The 17,840-nt window shown below is 39.0% G+C and overlaps 1 protein-coding gene and 1 pseudogene across 2 annotated transcripts in view; one reads left to right on the top strand and one right to left on the bottom strand.

The window, feature by feature from the left end:
* Positions 1-7,414: 7,414 nt before the first annotated feature.
* LOC116557290 lies at positions 7,415-9,561 on the top strand (annotated as a pseudogene). Its single transcript, XR_004271456.1, has 2 exons — positions 7,415-8,437; positions 8,500-9,561. The product of XR_004271456.1 is annotated as an ataxin-2-like protein pseudogene (transcript).
* A 1,385-nt stretch (positions 9,562-10,946) lies between these two features.
* Positions 10,947-17,840, bottom strand: part of LRRC72 (leucine rich repeat containing 72) — a 160,763-nt gene continuing 153,869 nt past the window's right edge. Inside the window, exons 7-10 of the mRNA XM_032286727.1 lie at positions 17,234-17,323; positions 16,095-16,247; positions 12,522-12,549; positions 10,947-11,309 (exon numbers count right to left, since the gene is read on the bottom strand). Coding sequence (XP_032142618.1) covers positions 11,144-11,309; positions 12,522-12,549; positions 16,095-16,247; positions 17,234-17,323 — 437 coding nt within the window. The 3' untranslated portion in view covers positions 10,947-11,143. The remainder of the gene's footprint in view (positions 11,310-12,521; positions 12,550-16,094; positions 16,248-17,233; positions 17,324-17,840) is intronic.

Consider the following 17,840-nt stretch of genomic DNA (forward strand, 5'->3'; position numbering starts at 1 on the left):
TATGCGTGTATTCTTCTGGTTCTGTTTCTCTGGAGAACCCTACTAATAGATAATTTGCCTTAGTCAATTCAAGCTGCTGTCACAGATTACCATAGACTGGGTGGTAAAAACTACAATTACTTATTACTCACAGTTTTGGAGGCTAGAAGTCTAAGATCGGGTTTCCAGCAGGATTGAGTTCTTGGTGAGCATCCTCTTCCTGGTCTACGGAGCACTGTGTTACTTAAGTGGAAGAAGTAGGGTAAACTAGCTCTCTGGCGTCTTCTTTTAAGGGAGCTAATCCCATTCATGAGGGCTCCACCTTCATGACGTAGTTACCTTCCAAAGGCTCCATTTCCAAATACCATCACAATGGGAATTTGATTTCAACATAAGAATTTTGGGAGGACACAGACATTCAGTCCATAACACGAAGTATAGTCCCTAAGGGCACAGCTGCCCTTGGGATATGCATAATAGTAATAGCTAACATACATGGAGTATTTTAAGAAAGCCACTTAACTTGACATACATTATCTAACTTAATTGCTGAGACTCTGTGAGGTAACTATTATTATTGTTTTAAATAGAAGGATATCAAAGCTTGGCAGGTCAACTAACTTTTCCAAGTAACATCTAGTAAGTGGAACAGCTAAGCTACATCTGTTGGATTCCAAAGTCCCACTTCCACTTGAGACAGTTTGAATGGGCATCTTGTTGTGTTGGTTTTTTTTTCTTCTTTTTTCTCTTTCTCTTCTTCTTCTTTATTTTGAGATAGGGTTTAGCTTTGTCACCGAGGCTGGAGTGCAATGGTGCAATGTCAGCTCACTGCAACTTCTGCTTCCCAGGCTTAAGGAATCTTCCCACCTTAGCCTCCCAAGTAGTTGGAACTAAGGGTGCATGCCACTATTCCCGGATTTAATTTTTTTTTTTTTTTTTTGGTAGAGACAGGGTTTTGCCATGTTGCCCAGGCTGATCTCAGACTCCTGGACTCAAGCAATCCACTCCCCACTCAGCCTCCCAAAGTGCTGAGATTACAGGCGTGAGCCCACTGCACCCATCTGGGTCTCTTGTTTAAAGTAAAGAACTTAATTTAAAATACCGTCTTAATAATGATGTATTGTATTTTGGTAGAGTCGAGTTTTGGGTAACTTAAAGATCATGTCTTCTATTTGGTGTTTCTCCTGAAATAGCATTTCATACAGTGTTTCCCATTCGCAATAATGAAGGGCCATTTATTAGCCCTCCATTGTTCAATAATATATCCAGTATTGAGGAATGCATTCTAAAGCAAATTTTTTTTTTCATGCAAGTGACATAGTTTTGTAAAAAGAAAAATAATTTCTACCTCTTACTAGATTAAGTAAAATTTGTTAGACATTTTAAAATTGGAGTAAATATTTCATTTTCAGCAATTTTGGGATTAAGAATATAATGTCAAAGACTACACATTTGAAAATCATTCTTTTAGTGGTTAACCAAGAGATTGCATTAGCCCATCCTTAACTTACTTCAATCTGATTAAAAATTAATACTTCTTATGTAACCATGGGCTGCCTTAAACCTGATGCCAAATATACTATTTCCATCATGAAATGTCTTCTTGTCACCCAATGTTACTGCTTGGTGGATCCAATAGTACTCAGCTCATGATGAATCACTTTGGTCAAACAGCTATTTGGTCAAGGGTTTATTCTCGGTTAGTAGTAGAATCCATGGAGCAGCATGCCTAGATGTGCTATTTGAACAGCGACTAGTTCTCTGCTGTAGATGGTGTGGCCTTGTTCAAGAACCCTCAAAGCTGCACTGTGACTCTCCTTTCAGTGCTGGCTGGAGACTCCACTGAGGTATCCTGGATTACGCTGAGATATTGTAGTAGTTCTCTGTTGCTGTGGAGCAAATTATCCCTAAATGTATCAGCTTGAAACAAAAGTAAGCATTATCTCATGATTTCTGCAGGCAAGAAATCTAGAAGCAGCTTAACTGGGTGGTTCTGGTTTGGGATTTGTTTGGCTTGAAGGTACAGTGAAGCTTTCAGCCAGGGCTGTAGTCATCTGCATGTCTAACTGGGTCTGCAGGATATGCTTGCATGGCTGTTAGCAGAAGGCCTTACGCCTTACTGGCATTTGGAAAGAGGCCTCAGTTCCTCAGAATATCGACCACTAGAGAGGGCTGCTTGAGTGTTATAATGACATGGCAGTTGGAGTCCCACAATATAAATGATCCAGGAGAGAGAGAGTAAGAGCAGTGCCAACCATAATTCCAAAAGATGCAATCCCAAATGCCGTAATCCCAGACGTTATTACTTCTAAAGATCAAAATCCCTAAAGGTAAAGATTCCTAACATCTAAAATTCCCAAAATCACAATTAGTGCATTCACAGTTGTACACAGGATAGTTGCAGCATATTAGGGAGAAGTATTACCTTGTCATTTTCCTTATTTGGAAACAAAGTGTGGTTTAAGGAGATGCATATGATGCCAAGCTGACAAGCGGTAGACTTGTGGACTTAATCTTAGGTGTCAATTTAACTTGATTAAGGAATGCCTAGAGACCTTATAAAGCGTTATTTTTGGTGTGTCTGTGTATTTCCAGAGGAGATTAGTTTCTGAGTCTGAGTGGATTGCGTGGGGAATTGTTTCTAGTTTTTCAAAGATCATCAAAGAAATGAAAAGGCAAGGAAAAAATATAAGAGGCCGGGTGACGTGGCTCACACCTGTAATCTCAACAGTTTGGGAGGCCAAGGGGGATAGCTCACTTGAGGTAATTAGAGCGATGCCAGCCTGGTCAACATGATGAAACCCCATCTCTACTAAAAATAAAAAAGTAGCCGGATGTGGTGTCACGTGCCTGTAATCCTAGCTTCTCGGAAGGCTGAGGCAAGAGAATCGCTTGAACCCATGAAGGCAGAGGTTGCAGTGAGCTGACATCAGGCCACTGTATTCCAGCCTGGACCACAGAGCAAGACTCCATCTCAAAAAAAGAAAGAGAGAGAGAAAGAAAAAAAAGAAGAAAGAAAAAGAAAGGAAAGGAAGAAAGAAGAAAGAAAAGAAAAGAAATCTCTCCTGCCGGATTATTCAGTTGTGTACTACTCCTGCCCCTTCACACATAACGCCATGCTTGCCTTTTTAAAAAATGCATCAGAGAATAAAAAGAATTCAAGTTCACAGACCTTCTGAACCAAAGACATTTGCTGATTTTGAGATTCCTCCAGTGTTACAAAAAATTAAACAGTGACCTATTCTTGGTTAGGGATTTGACTATTGAAGAAGATAGGCTTTTTCTACTGAAAATGTACCACAGAAAAACTAGCACATGCTTCACTTTGGCTCATGAATGTGTTGACCGAAATTAAGCCTGTTGAGGCAGAAATAATTTGATAAAAATTTATTGGAAGCTGAATGTGAGGATGGACATGGAAGACCTAACAAAGTTGAGCATGTTCCAAAGTCTGTTACAAGTTGGAGTGCTTTTTTATAAGGAAGTTTAGGAGAAGAGATAGGGAATTCTCATATTGGACTTGTCCTTTATCTTTGGAGAGTACAATACAGAGGTTACCATCATTGGCTACAGATATCAACATACAGGCTAAAACGTTCTAGGTACAAGACAATCAATTCAACTTCATGATTCAGAAACAAATCAGCAAAACTTTATGATTTAGAAACAAACCAGTGTCCTTTTCAATGTCAGTAAGTCATTTATTAATCAGTATATCAACAGTTTGAGTAACTCACGGTAAGATTTGAGGGACTAACAATATAATTCTTTACTCCAGTACAGGAAGTAAGCTGTGAACCACAAGACTTTCCCCAGGCAGTTAATTTGGAAGCCTGCCAAATGTGACCTGTAAGTTATGAGATGGCACATTCAAAACTGTCCCCACTGTGTTTTAATCAACTAGGTACTATTCATGGCCCTACTGGATCTGAAAATTTCAGAACGTACCCATTCATTTATTTATTTATGACTGGAAAAAGTGAAGCACTTTATCAATGCTTATTTGAAGATTTGGCAGAGTTTCCAGAAAAAAAAAAAATGATTCCAACTAAACTCCCAAACCATAATGACAGATTCAGAATTAGATATGAACAAGCCTTCTAAAAGTGAATTTCAAGATGTTATCAATAAAGATTGTTTTTTCCAATCAGTCCGATGATTTTGGCAAAGAAGAAAAAATCAAATGAGTGGATTGGTGGCATGATACAGCAATGACAAAAACTTGAGTTTAAAAATTTGTCTGCATTGGCATTCTTTCCAGCTGTGAAATTCCAGGAGCTTTTAATAGCTTTCTCTGCATTTGCCTGGAGAAGCCAGTAAAATTACTGACTCGTTCAAAAATAATTATGTGCACAGTAGGACAGGAAAACACTTACACAACAGTTTTCCTGTTCCGTCACCAATGTCATTTCTGCCAAATTAGTGGTCTATAAGTGCATACAGAACAGATTCTGAGCACTCCAGACAACACAGAAGCAAGGTACAGAAGATGGGAAAATTTAAAAGGGAATGCTCATGTGAATGTATATTGAATCATAGAAGAATTTCAGAAAGAGCAGCACCACATAGAAAATGAATTGGGGGCAAGTGCACGATCATGATTCATTGCAGCCTTGACCTCCCTGGGCTCAGGTGATTCTTCTATCTCAGTCTCCCAAGTAGTTGGGACTACAGGGATCACTTGAGCCGGGGAGGTTGAGACTTGCAATGAGCTGTGATGGAGCTATTGCCCTCCAGCATGAGTGACAAAGGGAGAGCCTTTCTCAGAGGCAGAGAGAGACAGAAAGACAGAGAGATAGACAGAGATAGGCTAAAGAGAAACTTTCTTTAAGTACAATTAACTGTGATCTTAATTACCTTTTACCTTTGTTCACTCCCACTTGTTTATTGTCGTCATTTCTTTTTTTATTATTGTTATTTATTAATTAATTTATTTTTGACTAGGTTCTCACTCTGTTATCCAGGCTCCAAGTCCTGGGCTCAAACAATCCTCCCACCTTGGTCTCCCACACTTTTGGGATTACAGGCATGAGTCACCATGCCCGGCTTGGTCATATTTTTTATGTATTGATTCCTTCCAGTCCATGTTCCAGTCCAGATGCACAGTGATAATACAAGGATTGAAAACAAAAATTTTGAGACAGATCAATCTCACGAACCTGCCTTTCTTTTCTAGTGGTACAAGCCCCATTGAGTGAAGTGCTCCTAATCTCTCGTGATTTTAAATACTGTAAAAGCATTGCTGTATTTAAGTTTGTGCACTGAAGATTTTTTCTAGTCCTAGAATACAGATCAATCTAGCTGTAAAGTCTCGATCAATCACAAGAGGATCAATAAGTCTTTTTCCTTATTCTACATCCCTTTTTTTGAAAGGGTCTTGATTTGCATTTGCTACTTACATACAGCAATTTGTCTGTTTTTTTTTTTTGTAATATTCAGGTACATGTGCTTGTTTGTTAAATGAGCGTACTGAACTCTGGTGGAAAGTGGGCTTCCAATGTACCTAATACCTACATAACGAACATTGTATCCCACAGGTAATTTTTCATCCCTTGCCTCCTCCCACTCTCCTCCCTTCCAGAGCCCTGAATGTCTATTATTTCCATCTTTATGACCATGTGTAAGTACTGTTTTGCTCCCACTTACAACTGAGAAAGTGCAAGATTTGTTTTTCTGCTTTGAAGTTAGTTCATTAAGTATAACGGCCTCCAGCTCCATCCATGTTGCTGTAAAAGCCATAAAATCATTTTTTCTCATAGCTGCATCATTAGAGAATTTTAACATTTTATTGGATGCTCACTGGCTCTCTCTCTCACTCTCTCTCTCTTTCTTTTTGCATCTCAAATGACACAAACCAAAGTTTGTTGTTGAGATAAGGTCTCACTCTGTCACCAAAACTGCAGTGTAGTGGGAATGATCCTACCTCACTACATCCTCAGACTTCCTGCCCCAGCCTCCCGATGATATATGAGGTTAGAAGAAATTATTTAGACAGATAGTGAGTGTAAGGAAGTCCTCGGCAATGTTTTCCTTTTAATGAAAAGCACCCCCAAATTATTCTCTTTTCTAACAAAGAGCAGCCAGTAAAATCGAGCTGCAGACATAGACAAGCAAGCTAGAAGCTTGTAGGGTTGAATGCCAGTAGCTGTGCCAACAGGAAAAGGCCACCTGGGACTAGGAATGTTCAAAATGGTGACTCCACCTTCCCTTTTCCTTTCCAACCGCTTGTACAGTAGGGAAAAGACAACATGGCTCGGCCAAGTGGAAAGTTCATTTGCATATATTAGAGTGGGGTAGCCAGCTTCCCAGCGCACTATGTAAATGTCTCACCTGGTTCAACGAATCTGTGGGCCCTACGTAAATCAGGCACTGCCTCCTCAAGCCCGTCTACAAAATCCAGTGCGCTCTGCTGTGAGCTGGAAGTCCAGTTCTGAAACCCCTCATTTGCAAGAGAGAGAGCTGTTCTCCTTTCTGTTTCTGCTGCCTTTTAAACCTCTACTCTTAAGCCACTTCTTGTGTCCCTATACTCGATTTCCTTGGTGAGACAATGTACTCTAGGTATTTGCCCCAGACAATGATGTGGCTTCACTTAGTTGGGCTGGGTGTGAAGCCTGCGCCACCCACCGCGCCCGGATTTTCTTTTCTTTTTTTAAGGAAGTGGGCTCATTTTTCCAATGTTTTTGCTCAGGCTGGTCTCCTGGCCTTTTTTTTTTTTTTGGCTATTGCTACATAGCTATTCTATGTAGAAGAAATCTGTCCTTACAAGAAAGGGAGGGGGGATAATCCCTGGAACTTTTCCTTTCAAATGTAGCGTCTGGTTGTTAAATGAGCATCTCCTGTAAAACGGAAAAGATTAAAAAATAAAGAAAAATATAAAAATAAAAAAAGAAAGATAAGGAAATGAATGGGAACATACTCTACAAGGAGAGCCATGCCTAAAAGAAAAAAAGCAGTTATTCATCAAGATGCAATACTGATAGATGCCAAGGCCAACAAATGCCTATGCAGATAAGGAAGGGTCCCTAGAGAATCTCCTACCTGTCCCACAAGTGTTTATGCCAGATGTTTTTGTGTCGATAAGGGAACCTACACAGGGTCTTGCCTGGGCATGCCCGCAAGGGACTGGAGGCCCAAATGCACTGGGGGAATGGGGTGGAGCCACCAGGAATTCGTGCTTACGTCGGGGAGGAGCCTGGACTCTTCAACTCACGTGTGGTGTTCTGGCATTCAATTTGTGAGGTGGAAATGTGCATGCAGGACTCCTCTTTTTGTCAAAAACTTTCCTTTCACTTAATAAATTCCGCCCTCCTCACCTTTCAACGTGTCTGCATGCCTAATTTTTCCTGGTTGTGAGACAAGAACTGGGATTTAGCTGAACTAAGGAGCGAAAATATCCTGCATCAACATTTCAAAATATAAATAATAATTGTGGCTCTGTCCATCCCTGACACCGAAGGGCTCCCCCTGCCCACCAATGGCAGCCCGGTTACCAGAATCCCCTTGCTTCCCACACTCTCCTGCAGGGCTCCAGCCCCGGCCCCCTCTCTCCTTCCCTTTCTTCTAATACCTCTTCCTGCTGCCATCATGTTGAAGCCTCAGCCGCCACAACAGCCCTCCCAACCCAAAGGCATCTTCTTGGTGCAGCAGCACCAGGAGAGGCTGGGAGCTGCCAACATCGGCAACACCAGGGGACAGAGGACAGGAAACGGACCCCCGCCAGTCACCTTGTTTGAAGGCATCTACAAAAATTCCAGAATGCTGCATTTCCTCACAGCTGTTGTGGGCTTCACTTGCGATGTAAAGGTGAAAAATGGCGCCATCTACGAGGGTATCTTCAAGACGCTGAGCTCGAAGTTTGAACTAGCAGCGGATGCTATGCAGCCGAGAGCATCTGAGCCAGCAGGGGGCCCTCGTCGGGAGGACATCGTGGACACCACGGTGTTGAAGCCAAGGGATGTCATGCTCGTTCTCTTCCGAAATGTTGACTTCAGCTACGCTACTAAAGACAAGTTCAGCCACGCAACCATTGCCAAGAACTTGAAAGTGAATGGGGAACACAAAGAGAAGGCGCTTCGGCGATGGGAGGGGGGGTGACAGCAGCAGCGACGACTACGACCTCAAGTCCGACACGTCCAGTGGATGGGACCCCAATGAAATGTTGAAGTTCAATGAGGAGAACTACGGTGTGAAGGCCACCTATGATAGCAGTCTTTCTTTTTATACGGTGCCCTTAGAAAAGGACAACTTGAAAGAGTTTCATAAGCGACAGCTGCGTGCAGCCCAGCTGGCTTGAGATATTGAATCAAGCTCAGTTTGATTGAACCAGTACTGCCTGTGGATCGCCATGGAGAACGACGATGGGCATACTGAAGAGGAGAAGCACTGTGCGGTCTAGCGGCAGGGCTCTGGTCAAGAGAGCCCCAGCCTGGCATCCAGGGAGGGGATGTGTATCCCTCTGCCTTGACGAGCTACAGGAGCTGGCTTGGATAGCTGAGAAAGTCCTTGCCTTCAGAATGAAAGTTTGGGGCCCAGTTTAAGCTTCTGCCCAGCAGCTCCTCTGAAAACAGCCTGGATCCTTTTCCTCCTGGGATCTTCAAGGAGGAGGCCAAAGGAAAGGAGAAGGAGGCTGATGCTCTGTTGACTTCAGAGACAATGGGGTCCCCTGTCTCCTCCAAGACAGAGTCTATATCAGATAAAGAGGACAAACCACCTCTGGCACTAGCAGGAGGCACTGAGGAGTCAGAGCAGACCTCACCACCTTGCCCAAGCCAAACCGGTAGCACCCCTGATGGACCTCATCAAAGGAGAGGACAAGGATGAGGGCCCTGTTGCTGAACAAGTAAAGAAATAAACGTGGAACCCCAGTGCCAAGGAGTTCAATCACACAAAGCCTCTGCTATCTGTGAATAAATCCACCAGTACCCCAACTTCTCCAGGGCCCCAGATTCATTCAACTCCCTCCATCCCAGTGCTGACAGCAGGCCAGAGTAGGCTATACAGCCCTTAGCACATATCCTACATACCTCATAGGACCAGCTGTGGGGCACCTCAGATGTATCCATATCCTGCATCCAATTCAGTGCCTAGGCAGCAGGGAAAGTACTGGCAAGCAAAAGGCTCCTTGCTTCCACAGAGCTCAGACCAATGCCAGCCAGCCTCAGCCATGCCAATGATGCAGGCCTCTGTGGCTGCTGTCCTGCCTCTGGTGTCTGCCATGCCCTATTCTTCCTACGTCCCCTACAACCCTCAGCAGTTCCCAGGCCAGCCTGCCATGATGCAGCCCATGGCTCACTACCCCTCGCAGCCAGTGTGTGCCCCCATGCTTCAGAGCAACCCATGCATGCTGATGCTGGGCAGCCATCCCCCAGCCATAGTGTCCTCCTCCACCCCTAGTATGCTTCTGCAGAGCAGCCCACCCCCCAAGCCCTTTATGCCTCTGTTCACCAGGCCCTACCCACACTAAGCCACACAGCTCCATGCCCACCAGCCATAGCTGGCTACCACGCCTACTGGGAGCCAGCCAGAGTCCCAGCATGCAGCCCCTAGTCCCGCCTAGCATCAGGTGGGGCAGGCCCCAAACCTGGGCAGTGTTCTGTAGATATAATGTTTCTCAAACAAATCTCGAGACATTTTTGATCACTCTCAATGAAAGACTTAGGTTGTCTTTCAATGAGACTGATCAAAATGATTCTTCCACAGTGGTGTGGAAGACTGCAATGATAAAGCCGAGTGCACACAATTACTAGCCATGGTGATAGGCATTTATACATTTTGCTTTTTGACCTATTTCTTTATGAATATGGTTTATCTACTCATAACTGTTATACCTGTGCAACCATCATTAGTATACCTGAGCCCTTATGCTTGCAAAAATGTGTATGTCATTATTGCCTATTTTATTGTACAAAGTGGCCTATAAAATGTTCTGTAGATATAATGTTTCTCAAACAAATCCCGTTTTAAAAATGTAAATAAATATATTTTAAATTTTTTTTCAATTTATTTTTCCAGAATTACATTTTTGAGACTACATCTTTTGGATCATAGCCAAAACCCAGGCAAGAGAATGTCTCAATTCTTTCTATCACCTAATCTTGGAAGCCACATACAACCACTTTTGTCATGATATCAGCCACTCACCCACATGAATGGTCAAACTTTTGCTTTTTCTTTACTCTAGCTGCAAACTTCTTCCAGGGACCGTATCTGAATTTTTAGCCTCTGTCTGTGCACATTATGATAAGTATCCACAGTTGAATGAAGGCTGTAGATTCTCAATGTCAATTCACTATTCCTTCTAGGCTTTCATCTCTTGCCTATTTTGAATCCAGTCTACTTCCACAGTGTGTCTGTGTTTCCCAAGCACCATCAGCTAGAGGGAGATGTCACTCTGCCTTTTGTAAGCTTTTTATCTAGCTCCTTAGTCAGGGAAAACCAGTAATGAATTTGAGTTACCTTCAATGTCCACTTTTGTCCCTCAGTACTAGGCAACTGCTAAAAGTATTGGATTTTTTGTTTTTTTCCCCTGAGGAGCAAGTTTCTGGCTACACCAAGCCCAGGTCATTAGCCAGAACTGGCAAATATCTCCAGAGATGAGAGTAAAAAATAGTACACTAGATAAGTTAACTGTGTCACAGTCTTACAATGAAATACTATACAAGAGTAAGACTGATAGAATCATTGCTACTAGCAAAGACATGGATGAATCTTACAATGTCAAGCGAAAGAAGCCAGATACAAAATATTTACTTCTAAGATGCCATTTATATGGCTTTTGAAGTCAGACATGATTAATTTATTGTCTAGAATCAGGACAGTGATTACTTTGGAAGGCTTAGTAGTGACTAACACAGGAAGGAGGGAGCTTTTAGAGTCCTGATAATGTTCTATTTCTTGATCTAGAATGGTAGTTACATAAACATGTTCAATTTTTGAAAACCGCTTGAGCTGAACACTTAGGAATTACATACATTTCTGTATACATTTTTACTTCAACAACTTTACGTTTAAAAGCCTAAAATGTAGGAATTACTTTTCATCACTGGTGTTTCTGTTTACATTTAAATGTCTCAAATAATATCATAGTTAAGTATGTAATATGCTAAGTCACAGGGAACTTTAATATACAACTGAAAACCACTAAGATTTCTAGAAATACCAGGGCTTATCTCAGTGTAACTGTGAGCATCTGAGCAGGTTCTGTGCCTTCCTCTTCAAGGTATCTTTCCTCTCGTGTTGGAACTGTGTCCCAGTTCATAGAGGAAAAAGTCATCACTGATCTCTTCATGGACCTGACAAAAACAGCATCTTCTGGGTCATCAAACACAGTTCTGCAAAAATGGCAATTATGTCAGAAAAAAAATCAATCAAAATGAAAATTTGGTCAAAATAAAATTTTTATTTAAATGAATTAATGCTATGTTTTTCTGTGTTATTTGCAGTATTGTACCACTAACAAATAATTTGTAGGCTCCACTGACAAATGACTTTCAGGGTAAGTGGCACTTTTTATAGTATATATTGTTTATTTTATAAATAAGGTATCTGAACATATTTGGGGATCAACTATTACCTTTAGGTCTCACATACTCATGTAGTAACATTTTAAAAGCAAGTTAAAAGGGATGGTTAAAAGAGTTATTGATATATGCATATTATTATCTTAAATTCATTGTATTGCTGTTATTTTTTATATTATACCATATTTTATAAATGTACATAGAGATAATATTCAATACTGTATCTAAAGAAAAACATCTTAAATGAAAAAATAAAAAAAAATGATGACTTTAAATTCATCAGTATTCCTGAATTTGAAAAGTCTTCCATAGTGAGGTGCTTGCTTTTGGAAATGGAAATTCCAATGAGTATAAAATGTTAATCTACATGATAATCACTATGACTGGACATATTTAGAGAATAACTAAACAAGGAATGTAAAACCTGACTTTCAGAATAGCTAATAGTGAAGGTTTATTTTTTATATTTTTATTTTTTGAGACAGAGTCTCACTCTGTCGCTCAGGCTAGAGTGCAGTGGCGCAATCTAGGCTCACTGCAACATCTGCCTCCTAGGTTCAAGCAATTCTCCTGCCTCAGCATCCCGAGTAGCTGGGCCTACCACCAGGCGCCTGCCACCAGGGCCAACCAATGTTTTATATTTTTAGTGGAGACGGGTTTTCACCATGTTGGCCAGGCTGGTCTCGGAATCCTAACCTGAGGTGATCCACCCACCTTGGCCTCCCAAAGTACAGGGATTACAGGTGTGAGCCACTGCACTTGACCAAGCTTTATTTTTTTAAGCATCGAATTATCTTTTTACTTCTTCAGGATTTCCATAGTAATATTAATAGTCTAAATATGTCAAATATGAATACAGAGCTTGAACTCATTTATCACAGAAAGACCTAGGAATTTTTCTCATCTATTGAAGAGTGAGTCATTTTTTAAATTCATTAAAATGTATTTTAGGAAACAGAGATGATTTAAAGGGATAATGCAATTATGAAATAATATAATAAAAGTATAGATAAAATTACTTACTTGTCTACATTATTTGCAAATGCAAAATCTAAAAAAAAATACATTTTAAAGTTAGAATTTTAAAATATTTATTCAGTATTTAAAAACAATGGAACAATGCTATAAAGGAAAAGTATTCTGTTTTCAAGCTATCCTTTACACAAATAGTTCAATCTGTCAAAAATGCCTTTTTATCAAACACTGAACTGAAACTTTCTCTTAGATATATTGGGTTTTGCCTTAGGTTTTGAGACAAATTTTTTAATACAATACAAATCTCAAAACCCTGAGAACAGAAAGCTTAGTCAATTAATAATGTACCAATGGAATCCAAGTGGGAATTTTTAATAATTAAGATACTGAGGCTGATATGCAGAAACCAATCTCTTTTCTTCTGAAAGGCACATGCATCTATAAATGAACTAAAAGTCCAAATGAGAAATATTTACGAACATTTTAACCATTTGGATTTTTGGCATTAACTTCAAAGAAACAGAGTAAACAAATACTAGATCACAAGAATCTAGACGTTCCTAGCTGTGAAGCTCCAAGATGAGTCCTCAAAACCTGGATTTCTTATGATGTCTTCCAGATACTGTCATTGCTTTGTTGATTTCTCTCCAGAAAGCCTAGTGTCCGTCTAGAGATGGAGTTTACCAGCATCTGTTGCACCAATAAAGCCCACAGTATGAGCTCTTGCCATTCCACAAGCAGCAGCGAGCACACAGCCTCTCTGCCTTAGAATTCATGGCATTGTTCCCTTCACAAGTGGCTGATGAAAGTCTCTCAGTGTGTTTCTGATCATTGTAGCTTCTTTCTGTTTCTATATTTTTCTCCCAGCTTTATTAAAGTGTAATTGACAAATAAAAACTGTATGTCTTTAAGGTTTACAACACGATGTTTTAATATACGTATTCATTGTGATCATTGTGAAATAATTAGCCCACTCAATATAATTAACATATTCATTAGCCAGACAGTTGCCATTTTTTTGTGTGTACGTGGTGAGAACACTTAAGATCTACCCTCTTAGTAAATTTCAAGTATATAATATGGCTAACTGTAGTCTTATTGCATAAGATCTTCAGAATTTATTCATTTGTGTAACACAGTTGTGCCTTTTGATTAACACCTCCCCATCTCCCCTTCCCCACAGCACCTGGAAACCACCATTCTACTCTCTGCTTCTATGAGTTTGAATATTTTAGATTCCATATATAAGTGAGATCATGCAGTATTTGTTCTTCTGTGTCTGCCTTATTTCACTTAGCATAATGCTCTCCAGTTTCATCCATATTGTCATAAAATGACAGAATTTCCCTGTTCTCTTCTATATTTTTAATTACAAAAAGTACATTTTTTACTTCTAATGAATATGAACAATAAATAAAATAATGAGTAAAAAGGAAAATTTCCCTTTAACCTTTCCACTTCCTCTTATTACTATTAATATTACTATTAAAATTTTTGTTTGTATTTTTCCAGCCTATATGTCACACATGTACTCACACATATACATAGAGATTTGTTTGTTAACAAAATTCTAATTTTGTTATTACTTTATAGTATACAACTTTTTCAATGTGTATGTGGTTGTTTGTTTGTTTTGAGGCGGTAAGGAGGAGAGCTTATGCTTCCATGTCTGAGATAAGACCTATCTCAAGGGTATTCCAAAATAACCCCACAATAAATGCTTTCATGTCCTTCACACATCTCATGTTTGTCATGACCTACATTTCTCATGTATGCACACACTAATATGACCAGGTTTATCACTACACACTCTTTAGGACTCAACAATTCAGATAAGATCCTGTCAAAAGAACATTTGCCTAGTAACAGAATCTCCACCAATGAAGTCGTGGCTTTGGGCCTCTGGAATCAATGAACTGTGCTTCCAAGAGGCTTATGTGAACTATTTTTTTTTTTTTTTTTGAGATGGAGTCTCGCTCTGTTGCCCAGGCTGGAGTACAGTGGCATGATGTTGGCTCACTGCAACCTCCACCTCCCAGGTGCAAATTCTCCTGCTTCAGCCTCCCAAGTAGCTGGAATTATAGGTGCTACCACCACACCTGGATAATTTTTGCATTTTTAGTAGAGACTGGTTTTCGCCATGTTGTCCAGGCTGGTCTCAAACTCCTGACCTCAAATGATCTGCCTGCCTTGGCCTTCCAAAGTGCTGGGATTACAGGAGTAAGCCATTGCATCCAGCCGCTTTTTGCCAAATAAAAAGCTTCCTTCCATTCCCTTCCTCTCTTGCAGAGGCTTGCCTGTACATCCAGAGTTATAATTCTTTTTGCTTACTCCCAAATAAATTCATTATCTTAAGAGATATTTTTCTCTGATGTCTTTTTTTAGGTTGACAGGAATGAAATGTAATGATGTCTGCTACTGAAACATTTAAGTCCTTCTGCAATACATTGATTTTCCAATTTACACTGTAGTTGGAAATGACAGATGAAGTATAAGTCCTTTATTTAAGAAGGACAGGTCTTCGAAGATCTGTCCTTCTTAAATAAAGAGGCAAAGCGTCAATATTACCTTCTGTTCAATTTCTCTGTATAATTTGTTTTTCAGGAATTACTACTACTCTTTTGGACCCTTTCTTTCTAATGTCTCTCCTTTTCTCAATATCTAACTCATATCTATCACTTTCTTTCTCCATGTAGCATTCTGGGTAATTTCTTCCAAACTATTTTTCAATTCAATTTCCCCTTTATTTCTAGATAATTGATTTGGTTCTTTTAAAAGATATATTGTCTCTTTGGCAAAGTGTCATGAAGAAAAGGATTTTGCCTTTGAATCTTTTTTTCATCCATGCTCTCTTCCTTCTTGGAATGAAGATGTGAGGCTTGGTGGTATACTAGCCACTTTGTAATCATAAAGCACACTAACAGTAGCAGAATAAAAGACAGATGGACCCTTGCTCACTGACGACATCATAGAACTTTATACTAACCCTGGACACCCTATCTGTGTATTCTTTGCTGTCTGAGAAAACTAAACCCCAATTCTTTTTCTTTGCATTTCTGTCACAAATAAGAAAGTAAATTCCAAAAAAAAAGAAAGAAAAAAAAAGAAATTAAATTCTTACTAATGAAACATCCTGAAAATATACAAGTTAATACTTGCCTATAATGACCCTGTATGTGAGTATAATCAAAATATTACCAGTACTTATTTCTGGATGGCAGAATTGCAGATGATCTTTATTTCTTCTTCATATTTTTTCTATATTATCAAAAATTATATAAACTTAATTGGTAAAATCATCCATGTTAGTCATAAAAAAGTAATGATAGCTTATTTATTGAGCCCTTTATACTGTGTTAGATAATGGGGTAGAGGCTTCAATGTATTATCTCATTATTATCACAGCACCTCATTTAATTTAACATGCATGAGTGAGGATGAAAATTTAACACCTACTTTAACTGGACTAAAAGTATTATAAAGTTAGCAAGTATATTAGAAATTATTCCATTATATAGATACTTAACTTTATTGTAAATTGTAGTTATTATTATAATTAAATTACCCAAAAGTTTGAAGAGTTTTAAATTTCATGACTTTTTTTTTTTTTTTGCAAAATACCTGAAGGTACTCTTTGGGCTGGTTTTTGCTTAAATGGTGATTTAGGATCCCATGATGCATCTACTTTTCCTCCGAATGCTATTGATTGAACAATATGAGCCTTTTTATGGTTAAAAATGGTAATCATTGATCTTCTTTCTTTTTCTGTAACTTCTGATAAATGCAAAAAGTAATGTTACTGCATAGCATTATAAATAGGCATAGTGATTCAAAATAGAACGGACACTTTCCAGAATGTATTTATCTGAACTATGTTATAGGTGAACATCCTGTCAAAATTGTTTTGTAAAGGGGCTATCACAGTTATTTCCATAACCTTATAAGCAATATACACCCCACATGTCACAGGCGGAGCTTAATCCTTCAGTCTATTGCATCCCAAACACCTACGAACACATCACCATGGATGACTAAAATTTTAGCATGATACATCCTTTCATTTCCTCAAGTCTATTAGAAAGAAGAGGTATAACCATAAGTTTGTGATGTATCCCAGAGGAAGTGGTTACTCAATAATAAACTAAGAATGTTCAAACCTGTGGAGACAGAAAGGTAAGTAGATAGATAATATAGCACTTGGCAAAATAGGTCTCAAAAAATGTTTAAGTGTAATATGCTGAGGTTGGTTGTGTGTGTGTACATGTGGCTTACAGAAGTCAGACATGCTATCTTGAAGATGTATTCAAAAAGAAATCATTGATTATATGTTTCAATATATATATTTACAGAATTTTTAAAAGCATAACTTTTAGAACTTAAATATGCCTTATGAGATTTATTCTAATTCCCTCACTTTTGAGATAAGAAACTAGGGTGCCAGGAGGTAAATGATTTGGCTTCGAACAGGTTAATGTCAAAACCAGGATGAGAAGGAACACTTTCCTCATGCTCAGTTAGAGGGCCTTTCTAATAAAGTAGTAGAGAGACATGAATTTCTAAATTAGGGCAAATTTCAGAGAGCAGATCTTTCAAAAATAAATAATTGAACAACTTTCATTTACAAAGACAATTATTCAAAGTTTTTTTTTTTTTTTTTTTTTTTTACAAAGATGTATTTTCAAAGGTAGTCTTCATTTTTAAACCACTGAGGTATAAGACTGCTTCCCAAATATTTCTTTTCAAGGAAGAAGGGTCCTTACGTTTTCGATCAAGCAGCTCCACTCCTGGAAGGTGGTAGATGATATATAAACGATACAGGTTATACTGGCACAAAGGGTTTTGGTATAGACCTGCAAATGAAGAATCCAAAATAAGATGTCAGATTTCAAAATTGGTTTCATTTATCACTTATTAAATACAAGAAATTGCAAGATTCATTTAAAACCTAAGAACTTGTAAAGCTCTTCTTCATATCAAGCAATAGACCCATTAAACCTTTACTTAGAGCAGCAGTTAATTTTTCTGTGTGTTAAATTCATGTATTCAACAAATGTTTGCCAAGTGCTTACTATCTACTAGGAACAGTGCTAAGGGCTAGGATCATATCATTAACCCAAATCTGCCAAAAATAAGGGGAATTTTAACATGTTCATAAATAAATTAGCAAGTGGAGAACTAGATATCAGCTCTATTGGAGTCTTGAGGCTACTTTTTATTAAAATATCACTTGGTACTCTTCTTTCAGTCTTCAAGTTTACAAGGGTGCATGTGTGAAGATAGGCAGAGACACAAAACCCTGCTCTAATAGAATTTACTTCCTCTGCACCATTGCTCATAGTTCAAAATGGTCAATAGTAGCTTCAGAGC

The sequence above is a fragment of the Sapajus apella genome, unplaced genomic scaffold (genome assembly GCF_009761245.1).
Source record: "Sapajus apella isolate SASKATOON/1434 unplaced genomic scaffold, GSC_monkey_1.0 scaffold19, whole genome shotgun sequence".
In the NCBI taxonomy this organism is placed as follows: Eukaryota; Metazoa; Chordata; class Mammalia; order Primates; family Cebidae; genus Sapajus; species Sapajus apella.